The sequence below is a fragment of the Numenius arquata genome, chromosome 1 (genome assembly GCF_964106895.1).
Source record: "Numenius arquata chromosome 1, bNumArq3.hap1.1, whole genome shotgun sequence".
Lineage (NCBI taxonomy): Eukaryota > Metazoa > Chordata > Aves > Charadriiformes > Scolopacidae > Numenius > Numenius arquata.
The window spans coordinates 12,732,564-12,749,837 of NC_133576.1; the positions used below are offsets into that span (position 1 = coordinate 12,732,564).

The window sequence follows — 17,274 nt, forward strand, 5'->3', positions numbered from 1 at the left end:
CTTTATGAAATGCTCCAGAACAGCACTATTAACTGCTGTTAAGATTAAGAAAATATCATACCTATTTTAGAAATAGATAAAATAATGTGCCTCTAAGGAAGACAACAAAGGGCTACGAAAGCTGGCAATAGACTTGAGACCTGACACTGAAGAAAACAGAACCTCCTGTTAAAGAGGCAACATGATTATTATAATTTATCTTGATTTCACAACTCACCCCAAGTGAGTGTAGCAAGTGTCAGAAGTTCAGGGATTGAGCCATTGGGCACTACATATTCAGGGGAATAGGGATCGGTCTGGGCTTCACCATCCCTGTAATCTGTCTGTGTGCCCAAAGTTCGTAACTTGGGACCAAAGACGTTGCTGTCTCTTGAGGCTGAATGGACATCGGGCTCTGTCCTAAAAAGAGATGAAAGATGAAAGAACATTTGTCACGTTAATTTAAAAAAACCCAACAAACAAACAAAAAAAACAAACCGGAAACACAACACTAAGTCAAAGGTAGGATATCCAAATGTGTTTTGTTTTATCTTAACATTGTTCCCATTGATGTTAACTCCATTATCTTTAGTAAAAGCAGACTGAGGGCTACTCTGCGTCCTCTGAAACCTTCCTCCTCAGGTAAAGAGTCCAGAAACCTGGTTTCAGCTCTCACAAGTTATTACATGCAAATCTTCCCTATGTATCTATTCTAAAACATTGCTTTTAATGGGCACAAAAAGTAATAGTTGAGCAGAAAATGAAGCAGGACTGCTTCCATTTAGCTTACATGTTTGTCTTTCTAACAATTCCAGAACAAAAATTCAATTCTGATGTAAGCAGACTTCCATTGACTCTACTAGGAACTGAATCTTCTTATGTCCCCTCAAAATTTGATCTCCACTGAAAACCACATTAGACTACTTCAGGGATGCTCTACACTACTGAACAGTACTTCAACTGTCAGAAAGATTGTAATAAAAATGTCATAAGATTTTCCAACAATATTGCTGTATTGGAGGATCTTCTTTGTATTGGTATTTCTTCTAGGATTCAGAGACACATGGCTTTCTGTTTCAGGCCTCACAACACACTTGAGGCACATGTCCTTTACCCACAAAGCACTACTTATATACTTCAAGCAAATTCTGAGTCAGTCAGTCAGTCATCTGTTTCCTCAAGAATTCTCAATGGGGAAGAAACCCTTACCTCTTAATATGCTTTTCTCTGTTGGTTCATTATGATAATATTGGTCACCAGCTAAATAGTTTCCCAATCTTTTTCTGGTGAGATGTGACCCATTACAAAAGTAATGTTCCAGAAGTCACTACTTACTTTGCCATCGCATAAGCAACATTTAGTGGAAGCAGCTTATTATAAGGGATGAGAGGTCTGAAAGGAGAGAATGCAGATGTCAGACAACAATCATAAGCGCAAAAGATCATTATGGTTTAGAAAAACTGCAGTCCACTAATTTCAGTGGAGTTACACTGATTTTCCACAACTCAGGTTCTGTAGTTGTATGTTTAAGAATTGTGCTTGAACATTAAATAATTCTTTTCATACCTAAGGAGTAACAGAGAAAGTTTCAGCAGTAGGAGTGTTATTCTTCTCTCAAAGCAGAAAGTGGAATTGCAAAACAAGACAATAATTAAAAGAAGTTAGTTTTGAGTGTCTCAACATTTCATGTATATTTCACTAATTAGTTTTTACTTTTTTCACTTTAAGCTTTTGAGAGAGGTTTTCTTTTTCAATAACTTCTGGAAATCCTGAAATGAATTCCTACAATCAGCTGGTAAGGTAAGCTGTTTTGGACTTACCTAATTCAATTGTTTCCTTTTTTGCAGTATTTTATGAAGTGATATATCTTGAAAGTGATATGAGCTCAACAACATATTAATAATTCCTTCTTAGGCTTTAATTCTTACAGTTTGCATATCGCAGTTCACTATCAATTTTCCTTAGCCTTTGAGAGACTATAAAGCTTAATTTCAAATTGCAGAAGATAACATCGTCTTTGTCCTTTTTTTTGTTGTTATTAAATAAGCCATAAAGAACTTCAATTCATTAAACGTGGCATATATTTTTGCATATTTAAAGTGGACACATTGACCAATAGATGCTAACTGAAACAGTAAAAGTAATTAAAAATATATGTGAATGTGGCTAAGTTGAGAATGTTTGTACACTAGCTGTTGGCTCAGATCTTGAGTCCATTGCTGACCTGCAGCATCGCGCTGGAAGGAGCAGAGCAGTCCTGCAGTAGGACACATCAATGAAAAGTTAATGAAGGATCCCTTTTGCTCCTTTTCTGCTCGTGGCAGAAACTGGGAGTTCAAAGGTTCCTTCTTAAGGTGGCACCTTTCCAGGAGTCTGGAGAACCACAATGGCTTTCTGAGCATCTTCTTCCTTTGGGTAGGAGGATCTACAGCCCAAAGCTTTCTACAAATATTTATTAAGTACAAAGTGCCTGATGCATTTGCTTATTTGATAACTCATTACCTAAAAATTCTGGCATAAAGTGAATTTAAAAAGCCCTTATGATTTAAGACTTGGTTACCATTTAGGTTTTCTATAACAGTGATCAAAGAATTGTCAGAAAAAATAAGGCTCTGGCATTTATTTAGGTGCTCTTTAAACTGCACAAAAGCAAGCTTCTGAACTCTGTTTCAAATCAGTTCATTCCTTACCGTGCAAAATATTTGTAGCGATTCCTTCCACTAACTTCAGGATCTTCATACACGATTTGAGGTATTTGAAGAGAAGATTGAGCTCTAAAAGCCAAAGTACAGCATATCATTTAAGAAGTACATTCAGAGCAATTCTGATCTTTTTTCTTATGCTCTTTTTTTTTTTTTAACCTCTCTCTCTACTTCTCCGGTTGCAAAATCAAACATCCACATTACAAATTCCACAAAATCCCCATACTTATACAAGCAATTATATTTTGCTTTTTCCATACTTATATATATAGCAAAACAGTTTGACACTTCATGTATATTTCCCACTATGTGTGGGCAAGAAATGGTCATTTGCTCCCTTTAATAAAGCTTTCTTATATGCTTGTCATGAAAAGGACTGGCAACTTGTAAATGCTTGACCTTGTAAAGTAACCTACTTTTATTGGGAACGGGAGGAGCAAGCTCATTTCTTTAAGAGTGAGAAACTTTTCATAACAGAAAATATGTATAAAGGAGAAGAATGAGCAAAGGGGAAGTCCACCACTTTCTACCTTTCAAAAGTAGCTAAAGAGATTTTGAGCGAATGTGGAAAATTTTAGAATCAGCAATTTTACTTTGAATTCTCCAATAAAGGAGAAAAATTAGTATGACCATGTGAATGTTTCAAAACCCATGCTGGAACAAGTGTATCTTTTGGCGTATCTTTTGCAAGAACAGCCTTTCTTCATTTTTTTTCCCATTTTGAATTTAAAGTAGGCAGACTGTTTAAATTTTTCTCTATTATATCTTGGAGGGTTTTCTTTATTTTAAAGCTTTGGAAGACCATGAGGTAGACCTCATTAAGGCAGTCAGTGAAAGAATGGGTAGAATTGAGTCCTTTGAAAGCATCAGGATTGCTATTTGATTTCACAACCACTTTATATTCCAGTCTTACTCTTCTCAACCTGCAAGGTGGTTAAAGACAAGAAACAGAACTTCTTTAAAAAAAAAAAAAGCCCAAATCATGCCATTAAGGTAAGTCATTTTCTTAAGCTAGATATATGGCAAGTCCTGAAGGTCATGTTTTTTGTAAGACCATTTTTGGCAACTTGTAAGAATCCTGACCTCAGATGTATGGGATTGTGGGTGCTGGAGTTGGTTGCTGCTGCCTAATTTTAAATACAGAGGTATATTTACAGAGATACAATTAACAATACATAACATTGCTCGACAGCTGGGATCAAAACAGAGGATTGCATGCTGAGATCAGTTGTCTTCAAAGACCTCATCTAAGCCCTGCGAGATGTACTGTGGAACTCGGGGAGCCACAGTATGGCTACCCACTACTGCAAAGCCTACAGAGAGATGCTTCATTAACCTCTGTGACATAAAATTTACTGCCAAGGTAAGTTTAAAGTCATCTCTTCCCAGTGCTTTCAGTCATATCACATGACAAAAAAAGAGCGGAATGCTTTGAGGTGCAGTGCAGTAACCTGAGATACTTGCTCAGCACTAATCAACCTATTATTGTGAACTTGTGTTTGTAATTCAAATGAGTTAATTGAGCTGATGGCTAGTTCCACTGACTGACTCTTTACATATCAGACTGTTGCTCCATCCAGATGGATTTGTGTTTCATGCAGCACAGGTGGGCAATTATTCTTATGATCTAACTTTATTAGCATAAGCTGTTCATCCTATCATGGTATAGTTATAGGCAGAATGGGAACCCAGTGAAACAGCCCCTTTTATTCCACAGATCCTGCCTCTTGCATGTCCTTGACTTATATTTGCTGACTTTGCTGAAATAAATGAGCTTTTATTCCTGGTAACCTTGCAGAGGCATTGCAACTGCAGAAGACAGCTGGGAAATATTCTATCTTCGGTATCAGCAACACTGTCAATCAGTGCAGGTTGAAACAGAGGGGATGTGTTTCTCATTTTTTGTTAATTTCAAGACATTTTGCAAATACATGTTGTTGAAATGTAAATCAATTTTAAAGCAGCACAGGCATCAAATAAATTCCTATTACAGAGTAGCAGGCAAAATATATGAAGCTACTAAGGTTTTTGTGTACTGGGGACAGTTTGAAATGCTGAAAATAATAAGAAGAAAAAAGGCTCCAAAATTCTTATTTTATTATGGAAATGAAAGAATATGCTTTTGAAACCAGGTGTGAAATCTGCTGTATCACTATTAAACTTCTTTGGTTACCATCTGGCATGTGGTAGAACTCAGTTACCAGCAACCCCAGAGCACCCATCCTCTGAAAAGCCCCTGGTCTAAAGTCAGCTTGTTAACGCAGCAAAAACCTCTGGAAACAACTATCTAGGCTGATGCCTGCAGTCTTGAATACAGCTACAAGAGGACTCCAAAAACCACACGGTGTAGCAAAACACAAATGTTTTTTTAAAATATTTGCTGAATCAGAAGCCAAAACTGTAATGCCAGGAGAAAGTTCAACTAAGAAACCCCTACACTAAAAATGTGGTGCCCTGGTTCGGGCCCCATACGCTCTTGAATGAGCAGCAAAAGGATTCTAACCAGCTGCAACTGCACGGGACTAAAAGGAAACAGCTCCTGCTGAAGTAACACCCGAGTCACTGAAGTCTTCATAACTTATCTGATCTATAAGAGACTGAAATAACTCTTCTTTTTCCCGGCAACCGCTGCAAAGCAGATAGCACAGGGATGAAGGAATGTGCAACATCCACCCTGTAAGAAACAGATGGGCAACCATACTCCACAACAGCTGCAATCTCTTAATTTCAAGCGAAATATAAGTAGGAGCAAATTGCAGTCATCTCCACTTCAATGTGCATGGGTTTTTGTTGGTTTTGTTTGTGTGTTTGTTTTAAATTATCCAACCACAGAACACTTACACAGAAAGCTGCTGAAGAGCCTCCAGACAATGCTGAGCCTTCCCTCTCCATCTTTGGTTGATAAATGGAGGCACTGGATCTTTGCCCTCCAAGAGCAGACTGTAGCCTGGGAAATGGATCAAGGTACTAAACATACTTCTTAACATTGGTGCCTTCACCTAATGTATGCATGGACACAAAGAAGAGAGGCAGTGATTTAGCGATTTCAAACAGAAGTAAAGAGATCAGAATTTCAGCTTGCTGTGATTTACAGGACTGCACATTTGGGATGGGTAAAGAAGTGGCATACGTATGCTAATGATGTCAGCTGGTTAGATGGTGCTTCTCAAGATGTGGAGCATACCAGACTAGCAGCAGATGCACAGATATGTCTTCTGGCTGTTTTCCAGTGTCTAAACTTATACTTAAAATCAAAGGGTCTAACAGTTCGTTACATAAAGAAGTTAGTGTGCAGTAACTGTGAATGTGCAGTAATGTGAACTTCTACCACATTACCCCATGTAATTCCCTCCTATTTCGTGTGCTCTAGAAATGAAGTAACATATTCCACTTACAGAGTAAAGTTATATTATTTTATACTGTAACAATTTTAGCATGCGTTAAAAATATCTCTGCAGGACTTAGCACACAAAAATGATCACATTAAAAATCCACACCTTTCCTTTTAAGCATTAATTTTCCTGGGTAGATATGCCTTAAATCTCTAAATTTATGGTTGCCAATAAATCTTTGCAATCGTGACTCAAGTATAAGTGATGTAGCTGTCTTGGATTGAGCTTCTGTGAAGCCTGAAATCAGATTTGAATTGTGAATCGCCCCTTTCATTTCAGCAGGTGCTAACTCAGATGCATATAGGGTAGTGGTGACATTTCAAGTACACCGACTGACCAGAGTGTAAGAGAATGTCAGATGATGAAGATCTAGGCACCCTACTGTGAGTAGCTGCTTGCTGTGCATGAGACTGCATTTTTGTTTCATTTCTCCTTAAAGGGAATTCAACTTTCAAGAATTTGGAAAACCCTATAAACTATCACAATCCCTGTCCACTCCATTTTGTGATGCTATAGACTAAGAATTCAAAGTCTTATTGATTTGTATTGTACATTATGCACTTGCTGATTCATATGCTTAAAATATGTTTTATGCAAGTCACAGCTTGTCACCATACCCACGTGCAACATTATACCTATGATGTGACAACATCAGTGACAGTATGCCTGCTTACTTTGTCTGACCTGAACTGTTAACACAGCCATGTTGTTGCAAGGATCTCTATGATGACAGGCAATGTTTCCAGCTCCATGTGTATGTCTTTCTATGGAGAGGCAGACAAATAACACAGTTTGTTTTGTTTTTTTTCACGTAGATCTAAGAAAGAGTCTGAGATAATGGGATAAAAGACATCCAGAAACATTCTTCAGAAAAATGTTTCTTGATTCCGTGCGTTGTTGGAAAGCTGCCCAGGGATTTTCTCCTCGCTGTACAGCAATGGAGTTTCAGAGCTCAGAATATCTGCCTTGCAGGCTCAGCCAAGTGCAAAGCTTCAAGAGGACTCTTTGTTTAAAATCCAATTCATTGTGCAGTTGTACTAAGTCTGCTTTGCTTTGGCATTCCACCTATATGCAGCCTGCCCAGCTATCAATAACTGCTGTCTAAAGGTGTGACTGCAACTCCCACAGTCATGTCCTAGCTGCTTTTAAACTAGTTAAGGTGAATTTTGATAGTAAGGGAGCAAATACAGTAGGGAGCCAAGCATGGGCTAGCTACCTAAGGGCTTAGCTAGGAAGTAAAATTGTGCTAACCTAGTACAAAGAATCAGGATGGGTTTGCAATCTTTACAGGCTGCTTAGCTGTTGCTACCTAGTTCAATTTAAACTGTCTAAGTATGCTACCTTGAGCTGTAGTGTAAGTATATTCCCAGGCAAGTGACGAGGCACCACGTGAAATAACATGTTTTAACAGCTCTGCTTGAACAACAGCCCAACAACTGTCCAGTTCTTTTCTTAGATCCTAATAACATATACAAGCTATTCTTAACAGCATTTGGAGGTATTCTATTAAAAATACTGACACACAATTTAGGAAATTACTCAGGACATGATACTGGGCATTTCTAGGCTGCTACAGAGTCACCCTAGGTCAGCAATCATGGTTACTCTTTGTGTTAAATCTTGTTTTAGATAAAACCACTTCCTTTGCTTTGTATTTTGCTGTGTTAAGAAGGCAGCTTAGAACTTAACTGGACAGAGTTTCTACCCATGTGTACGCATACACACAAAAATATAAGGTGTGCATGTGAGCCATCTTTGGCCAACACCTACCACTTTATCACCAACAAGTTGAACATGGACATTTGACTTTGAATGGTCCTTCTCACTTGATGGTGTGTACAGAGGGTCTGAAAGATAAGTGAATAAATGGAACTAGTTACATATTTGAGGAACCAGTGTGAGTCGTCAGGCTCCACTTCCCTCTTTAAAGATCTGTCCATAGAAGAAACTAGGAAAGAAAAAACCCTGAAATACATGTCTCCATATTAAAGAAACTCCACCATCACACAAATGAGCCTCAGAGCTGAAATACTACTGCATGTGGAAGATGAACACGACTGAAGAAAAATCTACTTTTCTTGAAAGCACTGCCAACTTAAACAGAAAATGAAGACATGCAACAGAAAAAAAAGAAAGCACGGTGCAACGGTAATCAGTGGAAATATACTGTACATGATGCTTCCCTCTGGGATATAGAGCTAGTACTGTCTTTCCCCCGGCTCGCACAGGTTTCATAGTCCCAAGCCTCCCCTCGCTCCTGATCACTCTGTTACTGCTGCCGACCCTAAGGCTTTACCACTATGTGGCTCTGCCCTCCTCCTCGGGGGGTGGCATCCAGCTCCAAACCTGCTTCCCCTGCCTAACCCTTTGCCGGTCGCTCAGTGACAGCCCCTCGGCCAACTCCGGCCGTACAACTCCTCTTGCACGGGGGCCAGCCGGCCGGCAGGGGAGGCCCGGGCAGAGGCGGGATGTCTGCTCGGCCAGCCCTACCGCTTCACGACCTGCGCGCCCATCCAGCCAGCACCTAACTCCCCGCCCCGGGCCCGGCCGGCCCAGCCGGACGCGGCCTCCCTCCTCGCGGAGGGATGTCAGGCCTGGCCGCAACAGTCCCCCATCCTCGGGGGCTGCAAGTGCGGCGAGGAGAACGTTGCCCCTCCCGGCCGGGCCCGGTACCGTAGAGGCAGTCGAAGGTCCGGCCGGGAGCCATTCGGCCGCTGCTGTCCCCGAGGAGCGGGGCCCGCACCGCGCCGGTCACCGTGCGGCTCATGGCGCCGCCGTCTGTGTTCCCATGGCGACCGCCGGCAGGGGAGAAGGCCACGCCCCTTACGGCGGGCCGTGACGGGCGGGGCGGGGGGAGCCGCTACCTTCCACCGCAGGGCGGCGGGGCTTTCCTGGGCCTTTCCCCGGGGATGGCCCTGGCCGTCCGTCGGATTCCCCCGCCTCCCCGCTCCCGGCAGGCTGCCGCAGCCTACTCCAAACTCCCCGTAGGCCCCACTTCCCGCAGAGCCCCGGGCCCTCCATTTTGTGCCGCCTGCCTGCTGGGTAGCGGCGGCGGTGGTGGGGGACAAAGCGCTCTCCTGCTGCGGCCTGGAAGACGGGGACGTCAGCAGGTCTTTCATCGGTCCCCACCGCCACCTGCGTGAGGTGGGCGTCAGGGCAGCCCCCCGTGTTCAGCCGCACTCCCTTCCCCGCCGATGACTGCATTCTCCCCGGTGGGGAGCCGCGGAGAGCCCCCGTCGTGGGCTGCTCAGGGGAACAGGCATGGGGACGGCCGGTCGGTGGTTTGGGGAGGACAGGGAACGACTGACCGACCGACATGGAGAGGGAGGGACTAGGTATTTTTGCTTTTCAGCAGTTCTTGCTCTGGTTGTTTTATGTGATGCTCTCCAGTTCCCCTGGACCCTCGCGCAGCGCTAAAGAAAACTGGTTTATTAATTACAGTTGGGGGCTGGATTCAAGCCCGGGTATTCTTACTCCTGGCTCTGCTTGTTACTGCTTAGGACTTCTGCTGCCATAAAGTGGTGGAAATAAATTGGCTTGCTGTCTGCTTCCCAGAGAGGCTGCAGGTATTTTTTGCATTTGTAAAGCATCTGGAGAGACCTGCATGAAGCATTACAAATAAATACTACGCTGTTATTAAGACGCATTGCTGTTTTTGCAAGGAGGAGGCCATCATCTTCTGTAGGGAACAAAGCCTGAGGCTTCTTCATGCTGTTAAAGAGGAAGGGTCAATGCTTTTGTCAGCCTAAGGAGATTTAGAGGCAATGCTGCTGAGACTTTCGGAACAGGATATAAAAAGCAGCAAAATTGCAATTGGGCCCTCTCCTCTGCTCATAGTTTTGAAGCAGGTCCCTTGTGTTAGTTATTTTGTGTGTAGAACTGTGTCTATCAAAGAATTCACAGCTTGTCCTATCTGGCATAAAATTTTGGCACCTCGGTCCTTCATCCCAGGAGAGCAACTCTACGACCGTGACTCCAAATTTCTTTGCTCTGCCAATTCACACATAGCCATTGAATTCAACTTTGAATGCAGGTTTACTTTCTTAAAGGCCCACCGCTTGTTTGAAGCAATGTCCTGGTTTGAGTGACACAGGACTAATTTCTAATGCCTGGGAAAACTGCACTTTTAAAAGACTCTAGTGAATTCATTAAAATATTTACTTTATAGCCAGCTATGGTATTCGGGTTTGAAGGTCTCAGTGTTTTTGAGCCTTGCCAGGTGCGGGGATGAAGAGGAGCGAGAACCAGGCGCTTGACCCAAGCTGGCCAACAGAATTATTTCACACCATGAATGACACACTCAATACAAATTAGAAAGTTTGCTGCGAAGTGCTCTCTCTTCCTTAATGGCTGCAATCTGGAGAACTCCTTGCCCTGGTGCCGGACCCCAGAGGCCTTCCCTTCTTCCTGAAACCATAGTGTTCACAGTGTCCGACGTTTGCTGTCCACAGCTGGGAGGGAACAGCTTCCTGCTGATAGAATTGGCTGAGTATAATCTTTGTATATTTTATGTTGGTATTGGGATCAATATTGGTTCTTTAGTGTTATTGATGTTAATTATCTAGTCTTAGTCTATTAAGTCTGTTTATATTTCAACCCTTGGTTTCCTTGTTTTTTTCTGATTCCCCTTCCTGGGTGGGGAGGGGTCATCGGGTGATAGAATAATTGTCTAAACAACAATAAATTGTTGGGGATTTCTCAAACCGTAACAAGCAGCAATTTCTTTCTTCGGGTAGTTGATCAAAATGGGTTAATTGAAGACTCAGTTGTGAGTCTGAACTAAGAAATGCCATCACAGCTGAGTGACATCTGTAGGATGTTATTTTCCACAATGGCTTGATCATGCCCTAAAGATACCCAACAGGCTGTAAAGGCCTTCCGTTTTATTAAAGACCTTTACAAAGTGATACCTTACTATAATTATTGACAGGTGCAGCAAAAGTCACTTGTTAATAGAGTTGCCCAATGTTTCTCATGATCAAGTTCAGTTTTCCTTTTTTGTATCACATTTCATTAGAACTTTGTAATTTCCATGCTGAAATTTTTCCATGCTGGACATGTGCCTTGAGGTAACAAAGTGTGTGAACTGTACTTTGGCCAAAAATGGTTCTTTGTCAGCTCCACACTCTCACATTTTTCCATTTTAAGGTTTTCAGAGATGTCTGGGTACCAGTGGCCTGGACTTCTGTTTTTCTGATGAGAAAAGGAACCAGGTGGAAACAGATAGAGAAGGAACAATGAAACACGTACATGAGTGGAGGAGCCAGAGTACAATTAAAGCCCAGGACACAGCCTGACAGACAAGTACTCTGGAGTTGTGGAAGATAAAAAAGGTGCAGCCCCACTATAAACTTTAACCACATTAAATTGGTCTAAATGTAATACCAATGTTGCCACCTTCTTCTGTGTTAACCATGAGCTGCCTGGTCCCACTGCTTCTGATCAGTTGGTGTTGGCAGCTGAAAGACTATGTGGTGAACCATCTCAGGAGACTGATGTGGCTGAAAACTAACCTGTCAGAAAATAAAAGATGAAAGTTTTCAGGTCACTGCGTAGCTGCCTGAAGACTAGCACTTGCTCATGGGAGGTGACAGTTATATGTGGCTGAGCTAAAAAGCTCAAGGTTCAAGTTCATGTAGCTTACTTAGATTAGATTAGGGCGTGTGTGTGTAACACAGTAGCTTATTTTTAACTAACATTTCTGAGAAATCTCTGTTAATTACAGATATGGACAGTGAACAGCCTTACAAGTGTTGAAAGTTGTGTTGGTTATTACTATCCTGAATATTCTTTGCTTGAAGTCTTTCGTATTCCTGTGGACCTGCAGCTGGAGTGAAACCTGGCCAGGGCTGTGGAACAGACTGAAAAGGCAAAGGGGTAAAGTTTGGTTTGAACTGGTATCTTTTTTTTTTTTTTTTTTTTTTTTTTTTAAATGCAGATCAGCCATTTCCAAACACAAAAGGACCCACGAACATATTTGATCCCAGGCAGTAAACTCTGAAACTCTGGCAACCTTGTCTCTGACCAGCACTTTGGAAAAAGGACTCAAAGTTTATCTGGCAGGTCTGTCTGTCCACATCAAGGACACATCCTGTTGCTCTGGTGAAAGGGGGCTGAAGGCAACTAAACTGTAAGCAATCAAAAAAAATTGTTTCTTAGGTACAGTTTTCAAAGAACTTGACTAATGGGCTTTCTTCTCAGTGCTGAGCGCTGTAGCATGATTTTTGGGTTGTTTTTTTTTCCAGTAATCGCTTTTCCAGAACAAGACTGAGCTGGGGTGCTGTCTATCTGGTGATTAGTTTTTTTTTATAGTCGTTTGGCTCTGAGGGGACACCAGGTGCTCAGATGTGTGAGTAAACTGTCCACACCTTTGTGAGTTACTGTGCAGTCACTGACTGGACTAAGTCTGTGCCAAGGCTTAGCATGTTGCGAAATTGTAGTAAAATGCACTAGTGTAGCTGCCCATGAAAGAGGCTGATGGACATTTTACCTCATGTTAACCTTAAGATAAAAAGGTGTAATTTGCTGCAGGATGAATTTCTGCTACTCTGTTGATGGACTTGTTATGCTGTGATGACTTGCTGATGTGTTTGAACTGTAAAATCAAACAAAAAGAAGTGGAAAATTTAGTCAAGGTAGTATTAGGCATTAGTTGAGAGCAGAATAGTAGCTGGACAAAGAGAAAATGGATTGGATGTGAAAGTGTGATTTTTTTAGAGGAGAAACTCAGCTGGCTGAGCAAAGAAAAATTAGTAGGAGAGAGTGAGGTGGTAGAGAACCAGGGTGCAGGGGGAGGAGGGAGAGACAGGGTGAGCAGCTGGTAAAGCGGAACTGAAGTGGTCTGGACAAGAAAATGAAAGACCTGGATGAGGAGCTGAAAAAGTGGGAAAGAGTGTGGAAAGGCAGGATTTGCGGGGGGAGAAGGCAAAGAAGTTGAGCTAGATAGATTGAGTCCTTACTCTGTTTTCCGTCTTCCTCCAAAGCCTAGGAGAGTACTGGGTTTCTTGAATGTGACTTTTCCCCTGCAATCCAGGAGGATCTGTGAAACCCCTGGCAAGATGTCATCCATATGACATTAAGCTTAATTATGTAGATGGCCCTCTTTTGCTGTCTGTTAGCTGTTGTCAAATGACAGCACTGTTGTGGCGCTGAGTGCATGTCATGCTGCGTGGTGGCTTTTTTCTAACTATTAAAAAAAAAAATCTAAGTTACAGGCAGAAAAGTTATAGCATTAAAAGCACCGTTGAGGCTTTGATGGCAGGAAATGCCAAAATTAAAGTCATCTGTTTAAAATTAGTAACCGTTAGTGTGCCATTTCCCATTCTTGCCACACGATGTCACAATTTCTCCATGTACGGTCCATCACAGTCTACTCTGGGTGGTGCCAGTTCACCACTTCTGTTAAACGTGAAATGATACAAAATGATTTTGGCCCTTGGACCCATCTAAGGTAAGCCCTAATTTCCATTCCCTGTCCGATGTCTGCATGGTTTACTGTGTATAATAAACACCTTTTTCCAGATGTGTGATTCAGAAGGAGCAGAAAAGCAGCAGCACGAGGCTGCACTCAATGTGGTTGCTAGGTTTTTAATCCACGAGAAGGGATCCTTCCTCCCAGCCTATCTGAAGAGATGGTGAAGGAGAGTGAAGAAAAGAGGAGGAGGAAGATGTGGTCACTATTCTGGCAAGAAGCAGAGGTAAGTCCAAAAAGATGTGAGAAGACAGTTGCTGTGAAATCTGATGTTTTGTGGATCGAGGCCTTGTCTCTCTGCTGGCTTTTGGCTATAGTAAGGCATTATATCCATTGTCAAATACCTCACTTGTAACTTGTGACGTCTTTTGTAAAAATGGCCTTGGAGTACTGATTGTGGTAAATGGAGCTTTGCCAAGGTGAATTCTATGGTTTCTTTGTGCTGTTTTTACTAAGTGTTCTGCTAAGAAAGACATTTTGAGATAAAACTATTGAAATAGGAAAACCAGATGAAGGTTCTGTTCTCCCTTGCTTTGCTTTTTGTAGTACCTCTGTTGGCAGATTTTGTGTACTAGAAGGAATTTACAGATTGTCTAAAAAGTCAAAGTTCAAAGAAAATGTAGTAGTACTTTGTGATCACAGTTAAAGAATTCACCTCAAAGCCTTCTGAAAGACTTCTGTAGTGGTTTTAATTAGCACTTAAAAAAAAAAAAGGAAGGGAGAATTTACATTTTCAGCCCATTGTTCAGAGAAGGCCAATTTGTGACAAACCCTTCAAGTTTACCAATACTTCAGGCATTCTCTGAAGGAGATTCGTATACTTAATTTCACTTGGATGAATTTTGGATGAGATTCTTAATGAACAGGGATGACGTTTGGATGATTTTCTGGGTTGAAGTCAGGAATGTTTTTGTCTCACCTCAGTAGGAAAAGGGTCTTAGTTAACTCCTTAGGGAATGAGTGAATGCCTAGTGTTCTCACTCCTCCCATGCAATACTAAGAGAAATAAATGGCAGTGTCAACATGTTAGCTTTCAAGTTCCAGTGTGTTAAAATGTTTCTTTTCAAAATTAAACATTAGATTCCCTCTGTTCCTTGCTGCCCCAATCAGTGGTTGAATCAGCAGAGGAGATGCTGCATCCTAGTCAGAGCACAAGAGGTAAGAGGAACCGTATGGTGGAATATTTTTTATCCTCTGGTTATAATTATCCTCTGGAAACCAGAGGAACAATTTAATGGGAGTGTTACATTGACTTAACGGACAGGATTTCATCCCATATTTCTGGCTTAGAAATTGGGATGAGCTTGTATCTTCAAAGCAATCCAACTACTTCTTGTTCTGGAGACCTGGATGAGAAATGTGCTTGTAATTGGGTTGTGATCAGATTCCATATCTGCTTTTTGTGAGAGGTTGGCTCCAGCCTTATTGCTTTTTAAATAGACAAACAGACAAATAAATTAACAACTGTGTTTGCTTATAGCTGCCTATTGAGCTGGGGGGAATAGAGGAAACTCACTGACTGGGAAAAGGGAGTCCAAGTGCAGGGAGGAAGGGAAGGCAGGCAAGAGGTAGCTGTAACTAGAAGGTGCTTGAGGAGGGATGAGAGAGATTTCAGGGAGTGGAAGGGGTTCCAGCCACCACTGACTTCTGGTTCTGGTGATATCCATTTCTTTAAAAGGGCAATCCAAAAACCATTTGGAGCCTGTTAATAGTCTGGATGGGATAGATGTGAGTTGCCCTGTTTTACTTGAGCCTGAGGAGAGGCCCTACTGAAGTACTGATCTCCCTAACGCTTGACTGGTGGTACCTGTTCAGCCTGCAGGGATACAGGGAGGGTGCTGTCACCAGCAACGACCATCCTGGCCTGGCCAATCTTCAGTGTTTCTCGACTCTGCTCTCCCCCAGACTAGGCAGGGAGCCGGCATGAATAAGCAGGGTGGTGACTCCCTAAGAATGTCAAGGGTTGTAGACAGAAAGTTGTCTCCTTGAGCCCAGGAGATCTTTCTAGCCAGAAGCTCAGGAGTTCAGTAGCTAGAGTTTTACTGGCTGCTTGATGGATGGTTTGTACTAAAGCCCACAGTAGTGCAGGGTAGCCTAACAGTTCAGCAGACAGGGAGACGCGTAGTATGTATTTTTCTGACATGTCAAAAACTATAAAATGGAGTACCTTGGTGACCTCTGCAGCATTTCTGCACTCCTTGTTCTTTCTCCTATTGCTTGCCAAGGTGCCTGGTCAAGTCTGGCTTCCAACTAGTTGGAAAACTTTTCCAGGGAATGAATGTTTGTGCTTGCCTGATCTGAAGGGGGAGCATCAGGGAATCATCATTTTCTGTGACCATTTTAGCCACTCTTTTAATAGAAATTAAATAGCTGGACAGAAGTGCTATGGAGTCCCATTTCAGCTTGTTATTAGAATACAGTATAACTCTTCCATACACTACGCTCTTTCCTCTTAAACAATTAGTGCAACTCGATCTTAATTCTGTTTATTAAACTGTTCCAAAAAAAAATTTACTTACCATTCTTCAGTTGCAATCCACTGAATGGAGGTCAGCTGAGGGCTAGCACACATCCAAGGGCCTGGGGGAGGCCTGCCAGAAATAAAAGGGTGAGGCAGCAGTGATGGGACACTTGGGCCATGGGAAGAAAAAAGCTAGAATTGGGTGGGGGCTGAACAGAGTCCTTTCAAGGATTGGGGAAGGATGTGTAAGTATCACTTCCCTCATCTAAGTAAACGAAGCCTGTGTTCTCTCCAGTCTTGAAAGTTCCTCTGTCTTTGCCTGGACTCACATAGCCCTTCTCACTTCACTTCCCAGTCTCAAATGGTGGATGCTGAACAGAACACAGTACAGGTTCTAGAGCATGTCATTGGTGTCTTGACAGATCAACTGTGAGAGCACAATAGGAACTCGGCATCTAGCATGTTGACCTGGAAACATCCTCTCTTTGATCCTGAGTAAGTCTTTGGATGGATCCCTAGGAGAATCAAACCTGGAAGAATCCATTCTGGGTTTTAAATAAGGGGCTGGAGTAGTTGGAGTTAGTGATGTGCCAGTCCAGAAAGGATGCATTGAGTAGAATTTAGTATTTTTACACAGCGTAAGTACCAAACCAAGACACTCAGTACTGGAGAAAATACTGCACAGTGTACTGTACAGCATATTGAAGATTGAGGCAAAATAGTCAGGTTATAGGCTTGAGCTGAAAGTTTAGATGAATTTTTTTGCCACTTAGATGACTTGTGTTCCCATGTCAGTTTTTCAAAAATAATTGTATTCAAGCTATATAATGTATTTAGGAAGATGTCAATGTAAATAGGCTCTCTTGAGAATCCCTCCATTTGCATATAGAGATGCCGTAATGCTTCTTAAAATCTGACCCTCAAGCACTTGATAGTCAAGTCCAATTGATTTTTGGTGGGAATAAGGATTCTAAAGATCTTTCAGAAAGTGCAAATAATGCTTATTGGACTCAGAAATTCTTCTCCTGGATCAACGGTAAGAAAAGCAGAAGAAAACAAGTGCAAGAGAATTAACTGTTGAAAGTAAAAGTTTAGCTTGACCACTGATGTAAAAGAATGGCTTAAGAGTGACTGAAATTTCTACATTATTTTGTATCTTTGCCAGTAACAGCTGTGGGGGTTCTAAATGGATTCAGAAGAAAGGCAGTGTTGCAGGCTCTTTACAGGCAGCTTGCAGCACTGTGCAGCATATGTCTTGATGCAATATTT

The 17,274-nt window shown here is 42.0% G+C and overlaps 1 protein-coding gene across 1 annotated transcript in view; it reads right to left on the bottom strand.

Annotated features, from left to right (window-relative positions):
- CFAP91 (cilia and flagella associated protein 91) overlaps positions 1–8,840 on the bottom strand; it is a 32,776-nt gene extending 23,936 nt beyond the window's left edge. Inside the window, exons 1-6 of the mRNA XM_074159741.1 lie at positions 8,747–8,840; positions 7,844–7,920; positions 5,523–5,680; positions 2,670–2,753; positions 1,315–1,371; positions 218–399 (exon numbers count right to left, since the gene is read on the bottom strand). Of these exons, the coding sequence (XP_074015842.1) occupies positions 218–399; positions 1,315–1,371; positions 2,670–2,753; positions 5,523–5,680; positions 7,844–7,920; positions 8,747–8,840 (652 nt within the window). The remainder of the gene's footprint in view (positions 1–217; positions 400–1,314; positions 1,372–2,669; positions 2,754–5,522; positions 5,681–7,843; positions 7,921–8,746) is intronic.
- Positions 8,841–17,274: the final 8,434 nt, after the last annotated feature.